General features: G+C 41.4%; 1 protein-coding gene across 3 annotated transcripts in view; it reads left to right on the forward strand.

The window, feature by feature from the left end:
* Positions 1 to 19,883, forward strand: part of LOC120547882 (inositol polyphosphate-5-phosphatase A) — a 182,723-nt gene that overhangs the window by 43,239 nt on the left and 119,601 nt on the right. For all 3 annotated transcript variants that reach the window (XR_005637113.1, XM_039783660.1, XM_039783659.1), the window contains exon 2: positions 8,679 to 8,720. Coding sequence is in view for 2 of the 3 variants with exons in the window: in XM_039783660.1 (XP_039639594.1) it covers positions 8,679 to 8,720 (42 nt within the window). In the remaining variant the exon portion in view is untranslated. The remainder of the gene's footprint in view (positions 1 to 8,678; positions 8,721 to 19,883) is intronic.

Raw genomic sequence — 19,883 nt, forward strand, 5'->3', positions numbered from 1 at the left:
TCTGTAACATAGTAGAGAAATTACTGTATAGTCAGGAGAAGCTCGCAGGCAATCGGGGGGGACGTAGAGGCATACAGTCAAGGGAGAAGCCCATAGAGAGTCCATGAAAAGCATCGGAACAAAATATTTCAGCAACGTTTTGATGGATTGGAAATATTTCGGTACGCGGCAAGTGAATTCATATGAAGTAACATTTATCCACGAACAACTAGGATATTTTAAGAAAAGCATATGTTGTTAAATAATGAAGTAGGGGTAGCGAGGTTTACCTATATTCACGGGGGATGGAGAAATTATACAGGCTCTGCAAGATTCGGAATAGGGCTGGGCAATATATCGATATTATATCAATATCGTGATATGAGACTAGATATCGTCTTAGATTTTGGATATCGTAAATGTCTGAAGTGTTGTCTTTTCCTGGTTTTAAAAGCTGCATTACAGTAAAGTGATGTCATTTTCTGTTACCTGACTGTTCTAGCTCTTCTGTTATTTTTTTTTACCTTTACCCACTTAGACATTATATCTACATTACTGAAGATTATTTATCTAAAATCTCATTGTGAAGATATTTTGTTAAAGCACCAATTGTCAACCCTATAATATCGCCACAATATCGATATCGAGGTATTAGGACAAGAATATCGCGATATCTGATTTTCTCCACATCGCCCAGCCCTAATTCAGAATGATTGAGATTTCTCTTGGCACAGCTACCGGAAGACTTACAAATTTCAGACAGGTTGCTCACGTCACATCAGCCGCTGTGCAGCACGCTCAGCCATCACCGGAAAAGCGCTTCTGATTGACTTCACTGGTCTCTGTGAGTTTTTGCTGCTCTAGGCAGTAGAAGATTTGAAAGTAGCGTTTGAGACCATAAACATGAATGAAAATGTGTACTGAAGCAATAAATCAAGTGAAAAGTAGGGTATTGTAATTTCCCCATAGACTTGCGTACAATCGGACTTCTGTTCAGAGCCAGTGGAGTCGCCTGGATTGAATACAGATTTAAGGCACTTCCGCATTGGCTTCATTTTTCTGGCCCGGAAGTTTCCGCTTTAATATTATTTTGGGAGGTGAGACTGACTGCTTCAAAACAAACAAGAAGACATGTTGAATGGACAGAGGGTGATGGCACTGCAAATGCGTGTTTGGTTACTTCTGAGCCTATGATGAGTGTATTTATATGAACAATTTATGGGCGGCCTCTTTAATCCAAACCGATATACGCTATTCATTGGACTGTACACACACATGCTTGAATGTTTTCCTCCTCATTGCTGTGTTATGTGTAGTAATGAGAAATGCTCTTCATCAGCCCACATCATTCAAACAGTGTCAGCCACTCCAGATGAAAGCGTCAACCTTGTGCTATTAATGCATGCTACTGTAGGCTACACGTTAAGGAACTCTTAACACATGGGCAAAAGGTTGCTTTCTTTTCAGTCCTGTTTTTGATTTGCTTTAGATCAAAGTTTGCTTGTTTGTATGTCAGAGGCAGATATGTGAAAAAGACAACCACATTAGAGCCGTACTGTGCTGTACCTTGGTTTATAAGTCGTACCTCAAATGTGGCTTTTTCCCCTGTGGTAGACATGTGCGCGTCTGGTATTAGTGCCAGGTGTAACCAAGCAACCGTTGCTTTTTTAAGACTCCTCATCTCCACTCTCTTCTTTTCAATTATGGAGGTTGCATGCTGCAGAGCAAAGATTTTTTCTTTCTTTTTTTAAACCATATTTCTCTTACCCCATGCCGGTCTGCTCGGAGAAAGTGAGAGCTGGGCACTGGGGATTGGATGAAAAGCATAATTGTTAAGAAGGATGAAGCACAATAACAGCCAGCTGGGACGGGAGGACGGACAAACTTCTAGAGAACAGCTAGGGGTGAGGGAAAAAACTTGATTTAAAAATATGTATCATGATTTTGTTTTTTGCAATGATTTTTTAAATTTGATTCTCTTCCCCAGAATCTAAATTTGTTTATTGATTTTTTTCTTTCTTTTTTTTTTTTAACCAATGATTCACCTAAATATTTCTGTTTTATACAGTAGCGCCGCCAACTACATCATATCCGTTTCCAGCAAAGAAAAGAGCGAAAGCAGAAAATCCATTTTATGTACTTCTTTATAAATTAAATAAATGTCAGACTGACTGACTGGCATATGATGTGCATTCTTCTTTTTTTTTTTTTTTTAGAAAACAATTAGTTTTTAGAAATGTCTCATTAAATATTGTCTCTAGAAGACTTTTGTTTTTGTTAAAGAAGGAAAAGAAAAATGCAATACTCAATACTATTGAATCGCAATACTTCTAGAATCGCAATAAGTGACAATCGCAATACAAATCGAATCGGTACCCAAGAACAGCACTACCTTATGAAAATATTTCAGTTGAAATTAAGGCCAAGAGGAAACGATTGTGAGGAATTCTTGGAGTATAAGGAGATGGTGGCGAAGGAAAACGCCCATGTGGTGTCCATGTGTTCCTTTAACGGGACGGGCCTGGGTGTAATTCCCCTACCAGCCTGCTGTGATACCACGACGGGATGAGGAATGCTGCCACTCTATTAGCCAAAGAATGCGTCCCTGAAGGCCCATTAGGGGAAGACCCGTTGGTGCACTTCAGGTCACAACCTCTGAGGCTCTGTGGCAGCCTTAAGGTTGTGACGTTACGGTTTTAGTCCAGCATAAACCCTTTCCCAGTGGACAAAAAACCCCACTAACATCTAGATTTAGTCTTTTTAGTGGCAAAAAAAAGGTTAAATTAGAATTTCTAGTTCATCTCAGTGTTTGTGTGAAAACATGCCACCCGGTCGCACTCACGCGCTAATTTTGGGCCCCTTTTGCCAACACGGTGCTATGACGCACGTCAGCCACAAATTTAGTCTGTCTACCCCGCATTCATACAAAGTTCCAAATTAGTCGGCACCTTGTTTGACAGAGAGACTGAAAAAGTAACAGATACAAAAAAAAAAAAAGTAACCACCGTGATGTGTCACTGGCCTCCCTACTGCTTTCCACTGTTTACTAACCCGGTTTACTGGCGCGTTCCTGACGTACAACGTGACACACTAGAAAAAGAAAACAGAAAGGAATACACCTACTTTAAGCAGGTTTTCCCATTTAAAAAAATAAAATAAAAATAAACCGCGTATACACACTAATTTGGGTGGGAAAACGGTATATTATGACATATTTAAAGCAAAAGATTGGTCACTGCTGTACACTTTGCAAATTGTCAGCATTTTGTGTACTGACTACACGCGGATAACACTCCCACTGGTATAACGGTTAACTTGCGAGAATAATCTGAGGTAACTTCTCAAAACGTTTGCATGCAAATTGTATCACATCACCTGTTGACAGAGAGGAGGCCGCCACACTTTACAGTGGAGTTTAATTTGAGCAAATGGGGACAAATTAGAGTCCTAATTAGAGAAAATAGCATGTTGTTTTCTGTGGCAGCCTCACTTTGTGGTTTAGGTTAGAGTCAGTTCACTCAAATCACACACAATGTTTTTTTGTGTTAGTCATACAGATACTTTTGCTGAAACTTGTTGTCCACGCCAATAAAAGTAAAGGAAATCCCATGCATCACCTCCTCCCCAGCAAATCACACCCTGGGGGGGTAAGTGAAAACATATTTGTATGAACAGACCGCAAAAATAGGTGTATGTAGGTGTATCTACTTAAAAAATATTGCCTATAGTAAACCTTTGATATTTTTGAAATATCAGTCCATGGTCATTCACACTGTTGCATTTCAACTCTAATCAGTGTGACGCCACATTTTGGCAAGCATGCCCAGCTACAGTGCTTTGCATGGTATTTGTTAAATTCAAAGTTTGGGCATTTGCAATCAGCAAATATCTTGTCACAAGATAGCCATACCTACACTCAGCACCCAAAGACGGTGTTTTGATGTCCTAGTTAAAAAAAAAAAAAAAAAAGAGAGAGCTGTAAGTGGAAAGTTGTTTCATTGTCTGATTGAAATAAAAATGTAAAGATGTTGTCATATTGAAAGTCACATTCACTGTTGCCTACAGCGTTGGGTAAATCACACAGCAATGATAAAGACATTTGACGCTTACTCTTTTCCACACTCTTTTCCAAGCAGAGTCTCCGAGTTCCCCACGCTGTCTCAAAAGTAGGCCATCGAAAACAGAAGCATGGGCAAAGAAGAGAGAGGAGGTGGAGAGAACTAAGCGAGTGAAAGTGCCAGCGGAGGAAGAGGAGAGGCTGGGGAGGCTTTGGGTTTATTTTTACCTTTCTGCCAGTATAGCCCCACTTTCTAATTAACTGCAAATTAACTTCTGATGAGCTGAGGGTGGGTGGCAAAGTGCCGCGGCTACGGATATAGACTCGGGTCACGTTCCCCTCCCTTCCGCTGTTAGACTTTCTCTCCGGGGCCCAGGCCTCCGAGGACCCTACCAGTCCTGCTCTGAGCCACCGTGGCAGGGTCAACATCTGTTCCCCAGAACCATCGCATCCGAGATGGGTCTAAATCGGAGCACTCTAGAAAGCTCTGGAGGAATTTCAACACGGGCAAGGACTTGATCTAGGACACTGTATACTTAAAGGCTTGTTTGTAAATCTGTCAACAGCACGGTGTTATTGCCTCGTTTTCATGGTCATCCCTACCGTCAAATTGGTGTTTCATGCTAAGTCCACTTGAAGGGAGATTTTCGAGAGATTAAATTTGTTCGCCCTCGCACCCCGAGAGCGTCTGTGTGATGTGAGCGTGATACATAGGAAACCTTTGAAACTGAGAGCGCAGCTAACCGTGGTCCTGGGAGAGAGATAACCAATGGAAAGAGCTAAAAATATCTGCATGATTCGTCAAGGGCTATTATTTTACTGGATAGAACTGTCACTGGGATCCCACACGTCAGAGGATGAAGATCTATACTAGAGACCCACACAGAAACATACTTTCAATGTGGTTTTGGTGCACCATTTGCCAATAAGCCGTTGACTCAAACGCGCACTGCACGCAACTCCGAACGGCACACACACCAAACTGTAAAAACAGCAACTTGCAGCTATCAGTCTGACCTGTCAATGTAAACTTCTGACTGTCTGTGACCCTATAGTACCAGGATGGTCAGGTGGTAGCTCTGGTTTGAACCTTTCTGTTCCTCTGTCTCGGTCTCGCTCTCTTTTTCCTCTTCCTCCATCCATGTGACTAATGACAAGGTCCAGTGCTTATGTCCTTATATAGACCTATGCTCTGTCTGATCTGGCTGCGTCTGGCACAATGGCTGGCGCGTGCGCGCGTATACACACACACACACACACACACACACACACACACACACACACACACACACACACACACACACACGATAAGTCTTCAGACATTTAGGTGCCCCTGGAAATGTCAATGTATATCAGGCATAATATTCTTAATTAATCTGTGTAGAGTGCAGATGTGTCTATTTTAACTCCTGTATTCTACACATCACAGGGATAATTTTCAATAAGACCGTTATGAGTATGAAATGGGCGGGACGACTGATCGGACCCAGTTGGATCTGGTCTGGGTCAGTTGGTGTTGACAGTTGGCAGATAAAATGATATACATGTAGTGAATGATGTGTTAAAATTCTAATCTTACGTCTTTCGTCATTCTCGTGAATATGTTTTAAACCAGCGACCGATGAAAATAACTTGTGTGTCGCCCGAGGGACACAGCCCGGTAAATAAACCTCTTAACCCAAAGTTCTTCTCTTTACAAAGTTCAAACACCTCCGATTTCCTCTGTAGGCTACACAGTCCACGTTGCCCACGCCTCTCCATCCAGGATCTCACCCAAATTCTGCATTTTTATTTTTGTGTGTGTGGCATTTTCAGCACAAATTGCATTGCATATAAACAGTGCAAGCTTCCAGTTACCGTCCATGTTTGTGTTTGTACTAGAATACTCAAGGGCGATCTCGCTGGATTTGGGGTGGAACGCTGGAACTCCAGTTGCTACTGACCAGTGGTTCAGTGTGTAGTCTCATGTTGTTACTGTCTTAAAGTGCTCATATTATGCTCATTTTCAGGTTCATAATTGTATTGAGAGGTTATACCAGAATAGGTTTACGTGGTTTAATTTTCAAAAAACACCATATTTTTGTTGCACATTTTTTTGCACATTGCTGCAGCTCCTCTTTTCCCCCTGTGTGTTAAGCTCTCCGTTTTAGCTACAGAGTGAGGCATCTCACTTCTGTTCCATCTTTGTTGGGAGTCGCACATGCAGTAGCTAGGTAAGGACTACTAGCCAGTCAGAAGCAGAGTATGAGGGCGTGCCACGCTAGCAGCTAGGCGAGCATTATAACGTGTGTTACAAAGTGACGCATGTTCGTTATAGAAGTAAAGTAGATAGAGCTGTTTGGAGCAGTTGGTGAACAGTGTTTTCTGTTGGAGATGGTAAGTCCCTTTGGGGTGGACTTTGGGCTTTTTCACTTTGGAAGCCTATAACATGCACAAAAAAAGATATATAACACAATAAAGGAAGGGAAAAAGCCAAAAAGCATAATATGAGGAGCACTTTAAGGTTCATACTCCTTAGTGACTGTCAACGACTAAAATAGGCTGCAGAAGTTGGTGGAAACAGTATTTAGTGTACTAGTTTTCAGGTTTGTCCCAGCTTTAGATGAGAAGAGCCTTAGATTTTGGGTCGGTGATGTCATCCTTATTAGGGATGTAATTTAGTTGATTTAGCCGACTCTCTTTAACTGATCATTAACAGTTAAGAGTCCCAATTCCAGGATGCTCGTTCCCTGTGTGTAGCCACGATGTTGCGTGCATTGTCGTGGACACGGGCAGCCACTGTCCTGGGACTGCTTCCGCGTCATGTCTGTTAACGGTTCATCATCAACAAAGAGTTCATCATGTAAAGCAAAGACACTAGTATGCAATTCATTTTGGTCACCTAGGTAGATGTATTTACAGTAAGGCTTCATATCATTTTTATCTGAAGAGGTGATTGTGATCCTAAAAACTCTCACGCTTGGGCGGAGTTGTCATACTCTATTTTGATTCAGTGACTTATTTAAAGTAAAACCTGTTAATCTGCAAGTTTATGTGTGTGCCTCCGAGATCAAGTCAAATTTCAGAGTGTAAGTAAGTGATATTTAATAAATTAGATTGTTTTGTCAAATAAATGAAATGTTTTGATGAGGTATTTGGTGTGCTTTGTGCCCTGATGCCATCCAAGGATACTGTACCTACTTCTGTAATAAATTAGGGCTTTGTTACAGATACCCCTAGAGCCTGCAGATCCCTGGTGTATTCTTATTATAGACTACGTACTTCTGTTAGGACAAACTCTTCAACACATGCACACACACACACGCACGCAGTTGTTCATCAGACCTAGTTATCGACATAGGGAGATCTGTCCTTAAATGGTAGACTACCCAGGGCTGCCTCTGTTTCCACTGCACAAACCAAATGGAGTCCAGGTCTGGGAATGGCCTTTTAAAGGAGAGAGACAGAGAGAGAGAGAGAGAGAGAGAGAGAGAGAGAGACAGAGAGAGAGACAGAGAGAGAGACAGAGAGATCAATGGAGGAAGGCCACTCCTTCCATAGATGCATAAACAACAGATGTATTAGATATACTGTATGTATATATACACCAATGTGTTTGTTAATCAAGAGAAATCGTACATGTTTTGTCTGAGAAAATGTGTCAGGTTAGAGCATCAGTGTTGGGTTTATCAAGACGGTATCTAGAGGTCAGTCTGGTATGTTTTTAACTGATTGGCAAATTAGGTGGATCCCGTGCAGCCCATCTGGCATTTAGGTTAAAAGTCCCATGACATGGTGCTCTTTGGATGCTTTTATATAGGCCTCAGTGGTCCCCTAATACTGTATCTGAAGTCTCTTTTATCTAGACCTTAGTGGTCCCCTAATACTGTATCTGAAGTCTCTTTTATATAGGCCTCAGTGGTCCCCTAATACTGTATCTGAAGTCTCTTTTATCTAGACCTTAGTGGTCCCCTAATACTGTATCTGAAGTCTCTTTTATATAGACCTTAGTGGTCCCCTAATACTGTATCTGAAGTCTCTTTTCCAAAATTCAGCCTTGGTGCAGAATTACAGCCACTAGAGCCAGTCCCACAATGAGCTTTCCTTAGGATGTGCCATTTCTGTGTCTGTAGCTATTGAGGAGGAGAGAGGAGGGGGGGCAAGGTGGAGGGTGGGGGTGTGGCCTTGACCAACTGCCACTTTGCTCGTTTGAAAGCCATGATCTCTCTCTCTCTCTCTCTCTCTCTCTCTCTCTCTCTCTCTCTCTCTCTCTCTCTCTCTCTCTCTCTCTCTCTCTCTCTCTCTCTCTCTCTCTCTCTCTCTCATGGGTGGGCCAAATTCTCTGGGCGGGCAAAGCAGAGAAAGGGGAGGTAACCTTGCTCCTTATGACCTCATAAGGAGAAGATTCCAGATCGGCCCATCTGAGCTTTCATTTTCTCAAAGGCAGAGCAGGATACCCAGGGCTCGGTTTATACCTATCACCATTTCTAGCCACTGGGGGACCATAGGCAGGCTGGGGGAACGCATATTAATGTTAAAAAAACTCATAAAGTGACATTTTCATGCCATGGGACCTTTAAAACACACACACTTTGATCTGATGATGTTGCCAGCAAATCCGTTTAATTATGTCACTAACATCTCGCCTTTCTTCTCTTTCCAGCCTGACAATCTACAGAAAACATGGCTGAGGGAGTTTTACCAGGTAAGTGTAATGACTGTAGTCCAACAAGTAACATATTAGTGCTTGGGCTCTTTCCACTGATTCCCTGGCACGTCGCCTGCTGATCTCATGATGCTCCGCATGGCCAGTTCACTGCTACTTGTCCAACATGAGTTAATCTGATCATACACAGTAGCACAAACTGTAGACTACTCCTAGAGTCTTTAAAGCTGTGTCCTGCAGTGCTAACTGTACCGTAATGCTTTATGATTTGACCAAAGAGAGTGACGTCTTTGCTTCTGTCTGCAGATATGTATCAGCATGTGTGTTTATCACTCTATAAATGGTTGTTATCGCTAACGAGATGCCATTAATACATTGAACAATTATTGTTTGAATTGAATGTGACAGATTGTAATTAATAGGGCATCGAAATATTATTTTAAAACATTGTTTTCTGAACACACACACACACACACACACCCAGAGATGTTCAAAAATTTTTTGCAAGTCCAAGTCAAGTCTCAAGTCTTTGAGCTCGAGTCCAAGTCAAGTCTTTGAGAGGCAGGGTCAAGTCAAGTCCAAGTCAAGTCTCAAGTCTTTGAGGGTCAAGTCCAAGTCAAGTCTCAAGTCTTTGAGGGGCAGGGTCAAGTCCAAGTCAAGTCTCAAGTCTTTGAGGGTCAAGTCCAAGTCAAGTCTCAAGTCTTTGAGGGGCAGGGTCAAGTCCAAGTCAAGTCTCAAGTCTTTGAGCTCGAGTCCAAGTCAAGTCTCAAGTCTCTGGCCATCTGATCTGTCCCTAACACTATATTGTTAAATCTTATGAATTCAAAGCATGTCCTGTAGCTACCCTCCATACAGTACAGTATGGATAACTTTATGGGGTCTACTTAACACATCTAGCCCTCGGACCTGGTGAAATATTAACCTCTGTCACATCATATGGATACAACTATAAAGATACAATGTGCCTGTACCCAGCATTAGCACAACACTTTGCGATGGTTAGCTTGTTACCTGTGACGATATATGCTAAATGTAACGTCTCTTTCACATTAGCATGTGAGTTACTGACCTATTTAGGGGTGTTTTAAGATGCCCGATGAAGTCCGACGTTGTTGATCCGGCATCTTGGTGCCACACACTTTGCATTCAGCTGTTGGCTTACTGCCGCTGTTTACAAAGTTATTGAAAGCAAAACTAATGACAAAAGGCTCAACTCCGGGAGGACTTGGTGTCGCCATCGGCAATGCACTTTTTGATATGTGAGTGTGCGCACATAGGCGGATGCGTTACGTTGCCCATTATGGCAAAGGGCAGGGGACATACAGCTCGTCATACGTTTCCCCGTATATGCGCCAATAAAAGAAAATAGAAATACATGAATACATTTAGATTTAAAAAGCAATAATTGCACGAAAACAGGTTGTTGACGAGTCTCGAAGCTCGAGTCCGAGTCAAGTCTGAAGTCTTTTGGGTCGAGTCGCAAGTCAAGTCTGAAGTCTTTTGGGTCGAGTCCGAGTCGAGTCTGAAGTCTTTTGGGTCGAGTCCGAGTCGAGTCTGAAGTCAGCTGTTTGTGCGACTTAAGTGCGACTCGAGTCCGAGTCTCAGACTCTAGACCCCATCTCTGACACACACACACACACACACACACACACACACACACACACACACACACACACACACACACACACACACACACACACACACACACACACACACACACAAAACACACAACCGGATATTGAGAAGATAAGAACCACTGGTCCTTATATTCAATCCAGACTTAAAGCGCACTTTTTTTTTTATGTACAATGTTACACTACAGCTTTTTGCCATTGCAAAATGTGTAATCCGAATTGTAACCTACGTATTTCCACATCCTCCTTTCCTGATTTGCTACATTAGTAGTGCAGTGCATGTACTATTGGCCCAGGCCCGGCAAGTGTTAACTATAGCTGCTGTCACAGGACTGTGACGACGACAACTTGAGTCTAGTCCACATGGTCTTTTTCAGTTGAACCTCTGTATATTAAGTCAAGTGAATGCATTGCTTCCTACAGCTACAACCTACCTTTTCTTCGCAAAGAGAAAATCAAAATCTAGTTGTAACCTGTGATGCGCTTGCTTTTTGATCAAGTACTTCAATGTCATTTTTAACAAAATGAATGCTTTTTTTGAACTGATCTTATTTGGGAGTCTTTAAAAAACAAACCAAAAAAATAAAAACTAGCAGACTAATCTTGTGTTCAGCCGCTGTGATCTTATTCACCTCATTTTCACCCCTCTAAATGCAATCTTTTTTTTTTTCCGAGAGCAAAAGCTCGAGCTCAGTCATGCTTCATATCTTACCTTTTCATCTACATAGGAACCCTTGACTAACCGCAACTCTTTCCACTGGGGTAAGGGAAGTGAGGCCACTAGAACTTTTAACTGCTTTCTGAAAGTGACAGACAGACAGACAGAAGAGAGATGGAGCAAAGACAGATAATTATGCTATAATAACTAAACAGTTTTCTACACAACTCTGGTGTGGTTGTTAAAAGTTAATTTCAGTATCCGAATACATTCTGCAAGATGTTTTTATTAAAGTGCCACTATCAGAGGGCTTATTTATGCAGATTGGAGCCGTTGACATAAAAGCAAAACAGCGATGGGGGGTGATGTAATCACAATCATGAATGTGTGTACAGTCAAAATTCACAAGAATGTGAATGTAACTTTTGGTTCCGATACTGTTAGTACAATACGGACTTCACAGTCTTACGCCCCAATCCCCTGACTTTCTTCTACCCACCTACTGTGCAATATTTAATAATACTTTTGATGATATTGATAATACTGTGCAATTTCATTACTGTGCAATATCTGTATACTGTGCAATATCATTACTCTACATTTCTTTTACGTACATGTTTGCTCTGGAAAAGGAGGTGCTTTTAATCTTGTTGCACATGTGTATAGTATAGTGACAATAAAAGGCATTCTATTCTAGTACTGCAGATTAAAATAGCCTTTTGGACATTTGCCACCACAACTGGACCCATTAAGGAAAGACAGCTAATGCTATCTAGCAACACTGCTTTCTGAAATGTGGGATGGACACAACAAGTGAGGGGGAGCTTATTTAGCAGTATTGAAATAGCGTGAACAAAAAGGAGCATCAAGTGGGAATCAGTGCTAATGTTAGCAAGCTAAACTATATAGGCTAGCTTCAAGTGGAAGCTAGTTAGCCTAATGCCTGTTCGATGCTTCTTGTGGTCGGTGTGGTGTGGACGCCGCGCGGTCCCAGCAAACATCTGATTATTCATACTGGTTGTGGTCAAAGCGTCTACAAGAATTGACCTCGGCTCTTCTGTAGTCTTGCTCTGTGGTTGTACCGCAGACTATTTGAAAACTTCTCTTTGAATTGGCTGATATACACCTCTGGGTCCTGTCCTCCCGCAAGAAGTATGAAACACGTTTAACTTAGCTTGCTAGAATCCACTTTCTGAGTGTAATATAAACATGGGGTCCTCCCACATGTTGAATCTTGTAAAGAGACAGACGACTTAAATTACTAACTAACGCTAAAGATATGTGTGCGTATGTAGGGATTTTAGGCTACAGGACTATAACATTCTCTGGCCCAAGGCTGCCCAACTTGGGGCCCGCGGGCCAAGTTTTGGACTGTGCTCCCTTTTGTTTTGGCCACCATGGCATTTGACATGCTCATGCTTTTTTTTTTCTTCCTCTTTTGAAAGTGCTGTAAAATCCTAACCGTAATCACGACAAAACGTACATTTTGTGCAGCTAAAAAGTAATTAAGTTGAGTTAAATTGAGTTTTGCGGCAATGTAAAGCACATTGCTTGTAAACTTCCCTATTCAATTAAATACGTAAGTTTTATCTGCAAAGAATTACGGAATTCTTTAACATTAACATGTATATTTGGCCCGTGGCCTTCCATCCAGATACATTTTGGCCCTTCATATAAAAGAATTTGGGCACCTCTGTTGACAACGCTGGCCCCCAAAATGTCAGTAAGCAAATGTATCCTTTTAAAGTAACTTTTAAATATATCTGCTTAAAAGCAGCAGTATTATTAAATAGTATATTTCCTTACACAGGAAATGAGAAGAACTCAAATGTCAGTCCACCAATGTCACTTCACTAGTCAAATGTGGCAGCACTTGCTAAATGAACAGACAGAATGACACAAAAGGAAAGTCGAATAGAAACCCCGAAAGAAGAACATAGATAATGAAAGACACCCAAGGAGAAACAGTGATGTAGAAGACACACCGAATGAAATTAGCTGCACCTCCAAATGAATCAGCGAGGACGGCCGGAATGGAGCCATTCTTTTGCAATACTCAACACACTGCTGTCATGTTAAATAGCCCAGTATTGATTTGTGTTTGAGTGGTAGTAGCGTGCCAGTGCCAACCAAGAGGCGTTAGAGCCAGGAATGTCTGTAGCCTGATGATGTATCGCCAATGCATGGCTATACAGCAAGACAGGCCCAACAGGAGGAGGATCCTACCTGGGTAGCGTCCAGATGCACACAGCCTAGTCAACTACACCAAGATGTAGTGATAAGTGAGAGAAAGGGGTTTAGTCATACTAGTGTTCATTTTGTCACCTATTTTTAATTTAGTCTTGTGCCAAATGTCCTTGTTAGTTTTAGTCATTCACATATCTTTTTTTGTTAGTCTAGTTTTAGTCGAAAGAAAAACTCAATATATCTTAGTCAAGTTTTAGTCAAAACATTTTAGTCTTTTTTTAAATAACAAATTATTTCTGAGATTATTTCTGAAGGCCCTGAAATGCAAAGACAGCATGAAACTGTGGCACAATGCGTTCATATGTAAAGAAAGCGAGAATGTGTAGCTCACCTCTGTCACACATGCACCACTCACTATACAGTATCACACAAAGAATAATTGAGAGAGCACGCCAACCGTCATTGGCCCAGTCAAACTCTCTCTGTCGCGCCGATCTTTGAGAAACAACATATCGATCCTGAATAAAAGACCCATCAGCAGATCTGTCATCAGCTGGCCAACGATATGCAAATGAGCACAACAGCAGCAACAAATACAGCAAGCAGTCAGACGCGCTGGTCATTACTCACCATCAGCAGCAATAGGAGAGGCAAGGAAACAGAAAGACAGCGATCTGAGCTCAGAGTTAGATAGAGTTAGGAGATAAGTGTTTTCTGAGAAAAGACAGAGGCTGGCAGCAACAGCACAAACTCATTCGGAATATTTTGAAGGCGTAAAAGCTGAATATTCTGTCTCACGATGAAAAAGTAGAGACGATTGAAGACGAAAATGTTTTTATTTTATGCAAAACAATTTTAGTCTTGTCTTTTTTCGTCAACAATAATGCATGTTAATTTAGTCTTAGCGTTTTTGGACATTGGGGCAGTCTTGTCTTAGTCATGGACACTAGCAGCACCAGGATTTTGATTGTAGGTGGGCCTCCAGAAAACAGGATGGGCCAGTTAAAATAAGCCAAGAAAAAAAAAAACTGGGTTCCCCCTGCATACAGACAGTCAGACACTAACATTAACGTTAGCCTAACTGTTAGCCTACTTGCCTTGCTGGTGTGAGGGGGTGGCTACGGGAGGACTTGATGGGGAGAGGGCGGCCGAGCAGGATGGTAACTCGTTACTTGTAACCGCGTTACTTAAAATAAACGGGAGTTTTCCTCCTGCTCCTTGGAGCGTTTATTGCTTAATTTAAATGAAAACAAGTTCCTTCGCTTTGCTTTGCGTTTCATATTAGCTAATAGCTACCGTCTGCGTCTGTCTCATTGAGCTTGCTTGAAAAGCTTGCGCGCCAACATCATTCATTTCATTGGATCACTTGCTGGTGACGATGCAGCCTGTGGGCGGGCTTAAGAGTCCACACGTGGGGTAGAAGCCGCTGATTGGCTGAGAAGCTTTCACTCAAAGCTTTCCTCGTTTTTTAAATCGTCATCGCGATATCAATGAACACATCGCGAAAGGCCGAGATTTTTTTTGTGTGAAACATCAGTAGAAAACGCCACTTTTTAGTGGTGCCTTTTTATATTAAATTCAGTGTTCAAGTTGTTCAATAAAAGAATGCTGGAAATGATTTCCTTTCATTTGTTTTTAAAGTCAAGAATCAAATATCAAATCAATCAAATACTGAAAGCAGCAGAAAGGCAGAACTGAGTACACTTTAATGTCTGTTTATTTATCGCAAGTAATATCGTTCATATATATCGCGATATTCAACAATGTTATCACATATTGCATATTTTCCTGTGTATTCCTTGTATGTGCAGCCCTACTGTGTAGTTAGGACTACTGAAGGAAAAGAGTTCAGTGAAAAGTAAAAGTAAGAAAGAAAATCAAAAGTCCAATAACCCTTCTGAGGGCATTTACTATACTATATATTATACAGTGCCAGTGAGTTATGGATACATTATATGTTCATGAAATTATTTAGAAAACTCATAGAGAGGCACACAGTGCTTCACTTTGACAGCCAGGGTTTTCCATTCCAGGATGTTGCATTATCGTGTTTATCGGCACTTCATTCATAATGTAGTAGTTCTTTTGAGGAAATGGGTTTCTGTGGGCATAAGTCAAACACACCCTTCGTTTCACGTTTTCCTAATATCTCCATGGTGTTTTAAGGCCCCAACGTCTCCTTCCAGGCAGAGCTGCAACCGTTGACTTCAAGGCACCTAACCCTAACCTTAACCCTAACCCATAACCATAACCATAACCATTGTCTAATCCTAGTTGAGATATTGGGGGCTTAAAACACCGATACACTTCCTAAGATAAATGCTGGAGCTCTTCAATGCAGAGAAGTGAAAAATGTTTTTTTTTAGGATTCTCAATGGGTGTACAAACGCAGGCAAACTTGGTACTTTTCCTCAGGTATAATTCATTTTACATGAGAAGTAGCTGCCTGTGCAAGCTTTTTTGCCTTTACGTTGGCTCTTAACGCCTGCATTTGTGCACATGTATATTACGCATACAAAAATAAATATATATTCACTTTTTCTCTCACGAGATGATTCTTCCGCTGTTTCTGTGTGGACAGAGTGACAGTGGTCAGGAACTAGCTGGAACAAGTGGTTCGTTCAGACCAGTATGTGAACCAAGTAGATAAACAACACCTCAAACAACAAAACTACCAGGAAGCACAGATCCATTTGTTGTGACAGAAAAGAATTCCAGACTCACCCTAACGCACACGCAAACCTGACTGTCGTCATTCTGTTGAGCCTCAAGCGAATACAAGAATACTTTGTCACATTCACATTAAAATATTGTCACAAGAACATCAACAATTATACTTCTAGCCTTAAGAATTATATTTGTTAGTACAGTACAGGTCAAAGACCTTTTTAGTACAAGTCTGTGGCATTTGAGATCTGTATTTTACTGCAGTGAATCTGCAGTCAAATGCTCTCTCTGTATTGGATTGCCTCATCGTGGATGTTCTCATATAAACTGAATACATATCATACTGATGTGATGCAAGATAATTAGTGCGGTTTCCTGGTAATTGCTAGACTAATAACTTTCAGTAAGTCCTCTTTATGTCCACTCAAATCAACAGCAGTCATGTTACGAGCTGAAACAGGAAAACTTGCCTCATGACGTCAACTTTCTTTCACTCAACAGAAAGTAAATTTAGCTGATAGTTTGAATACAGTAGGATTTACAGGCAACCAAATTCTGCATTCCACATAGGAATGTCCCGAAAGGTGTTTTCCTACATGATTCTGCTCCCGGTCTTGTAATACTGTCTATCCTGCTCCTACAGAGTCCCAATCCAATAGTTAGATTTCACTAACTGGTGCAGTTACACAGTGTACCTACATAAGGCCTAATCTAAAGTTGAGGTTTGAATTCTTTAAAATTTTTTGTAATAATAATACTAGGGCTGAGCAATATGGAGAAAATCAAATATTACGATATTTTTGACCAAATACCTCGATATCGATACCACAACGATATTGTAGTGTTGACTATTGGTGCTTTCACATATATATTATTACTATATTTACACAATGAGATTTGTGATAAATAGGCTAATCATCAGTAATGTGGATATAATGACTAAGTGGGTAAAGGCAAATAGTCTGAAAACAGTCTGGTAAGTTCAGAAAATGACATGACTTTTAGGGCTGTGCTCGACTGAAGAAATTCTTAGTCGACTAACACTCATTCTATTGTATCGACTAATCGATTAGTTGATTTAATCGACAGATCTGTAAATCTGAGTTTCTCTGCAAAGAGTCCTGCAAAAGCACCACTTTAATTCTTGTGTTTACCAGAGATGTGCTCATAGGTTTCTTGGAAATAAGTCATTAAGCTAGCCTGATGTGGTCATACTCAGATTCTAGTCAGAATATGAGTCTGAAACCGCTCCATTGGGCTGTGATTATGGGGCGTGTTCCAACCATTGACATATATATATATATATATATATATATATATATATATATATATATATATATATATATAGCCAACCGAACCAGGAAAAAAATACCTCTGCATTCATTGGATAGACCTACAACCAATCAGAGCAACAGAACTAAACTCAATTGTTCAACACTGTGTATCGTCTCCATAGCAACCACTCTTTGCACAATGCATTCGTTCTAACTTCCGACTTTTAGACCTTTTTGAATCTGGATATATCATTTGTTGCATGTAAATATAAATGTGGATAACGTTAGTGATAGTGACATGCTTGCTACAGTTGCGTTTCTAGAGATGAATCGGCGAAAACACGTTTTATTTCTCTGATTCACGGCTTTGTTCTAGCGCCGCTGGGCGCTCTCTCTCTTCAGTCTCTCTCTATCTCTCTCCACCATATAACGCTCTCTCTCTTCAGTCTCTCTCTATCTCTCTCCACCATATAACGCTCTCTCTCTTCAGTCTCTCTCTATCTCGCTCCACCATATAGCGCTACCATGCTTTCGGGCAGTTGTTGAGGCTCCTCCGCTGAGGATTTTAAAATGAATGCGCTGTCGATATCTTCTGTAACAGACGCGATGGTGGAATCTAGCTACACATCTCAACAAATTCAACCCAAACGTTCTTTGGTGACGTGGTTGATTCTGTTACTGTTGATCATCTGTCCGACAATCTGATTGGTCCGAACAGATCCTGTTCGGGCAATAATTGCTTCTCAACGGAGCGAGTCCAGACCATGGTCCAGACCGAACTTCCCGACCTCGAATTTTGTGGGCGGGGCTAAGTTCGGCTGGCATCCAGGCTATCATTAAGCATGAAAAAAGCATAAAACATGACTAATCGACTAAAGAAATCTAAGTTGACTAAGACTAAAACGACCGATTAGTCGACTAATCGACTAAGAGGGAGCAGCCCTAATAACTTTACTGTAATGCAGCCTTTAAAACCAGGAAAAGACAACACTCATGCCATATTATGATATTATGATATCCCAAATCTAAGACGATATCTAGTCTCATATCACGATATCAGTATAATATCGATGTATTGCCCAGCTCTAAATAATACTACAGGCATTGTGAATCAAGAGTTTAAAACCCCCTTTGGACATATTTGAGGAAACGGTGTCTTAGCTTGGAGCCACTTGGTGCTATGTCCACCTCTATACCCCTCTATGTCTGGGGGCGGGCGTAGCTGGAGACACACTGCCAGCTTCAGTGGTGTGCTACTGACGAGAGAACGTCATGCCCATGTGTAGTCTGCAAATATTGATACAACATAGTGTTGGTTAACAACCATTAGCGACGTAAGCTCCTGTCTTACAATTTTACAACATTCCAGACCCGGTGGATTTTTGAGGACTATGATTAACCGCTCCTCAGATCTCTGCAGGGTAAATCCAGACAGCTATCTAGACCAGTTGTGCAACAGAAAACTCAGACTTAGGCTTAATCTAACTCAAACCAACTAATTAAAATAAGCCTCAATTTGCTCTGGTAGTGATCTTTAAAACTGGGTTGGGACATTCCTATTTTCCAGTTCTAGTAGTTTGTATTTTTGCTCTAACATCAACTAATCTAAATCTATTAAAAGGGCCTTTTTATGCCGAGCTAATTTCACTTAATTTCAGACATAAGTAGGAAATACACATGAACAAACATCTGCTTCAGCTGCATGATTTTCCTGCCTTTTTAACTTTGCCTTACTCATTCTTGTAATTATTTCTGTCACTGGCGTGCCAAAACATGTCCTTTAGCAGGTGATTCCAGTCTGAATGTTTTGTTTAGCACTGAGGGTATTGGATGAGCATAGAGCGTGTGTGTGTGTGTGTGGGTGTGTGGGTGTGTGTGTGTGTGGGTGTTTGGAATCATGTCCTGGTTACGTATGTTGAGGAATTCTGTTTGCATTGTGCAGCAGGCATGCACAGTTAGGAAGGTTTCATATTTGCTAATGTGTGGAGAGAGAGAGACGGAGAGAGAGAGACGGAGAGAGAGAGAGAGAGAGAGAGAGAGAGAGAGAGAGAGAGAGAGAGAGAGAAAGAGGTGTGCCCCATTGCGAGCCAGCCTCTAGCCACATGCCAGCTCTGTGCGGCTGACGTCATGGAAAGAAGCGTCAGACTCTGAACTCTGCGCGGCTGGGAACAACCAGCAGTGACGGCTAGAGTGAACTACAATCAGCCATGCTGTGCGAGCATGACCCCCCCACACACACACACACACACACACACACACACACACACACACACGCACACGCACACGCACACAGTGCATTAACTCTTCTGGTTTGTCAACTTTTAAAACTATGATTTGATTTTGCTCTGGAAAACCTCAGTGGATGTGAAAAAGAAATGCACTTGAAACACTGTGTGTTTTTAATAGCATTATGACTTCTGCTTTGAGTTGACTTGGCGGGAATCCAAAGGCTGTTTCACACAGGAAGATCTTTGGCCTCACACCCAGTCAGTTGAATCAGCACATTAATCATATTGGAGCATCTTGTCATCAGGAAACATTGAAGAAAAACTTGAAATTGGTGTTGCCAGTTCACACGGTAGCTCCGCCTGAAAATTGCTGCGGTCGTCTCCGCTCCATGGCAACTGTACTGTATGCATTCCACACTCCATCAACTGTTGCTGACTTACAGGCTTCTAAGGAAAGAGCATGACAAACTCTGCAGTGTTAACCCGCTTAGTTAAGTTTATCTGGTGAGAACCATCTGAACTGCCCTAAGATATCTGTCAATGTAGTTGTCTTT

The sequence above is a fragment of the Perca fluviatilis genome, chromosome 19, assembly GCF_010015445.1.
Source record: "Perca fluviatilis chromosome 19, GENO_Pfluv_1.0, whole genome shotgun sequence".
Taxonomy (NCBI): domain Eukaryota; kingdom Metazoa; phylum Chordata; class Actinopteri; order Perciformes; family Percidae; genus Perca; species Perca fluviatilis.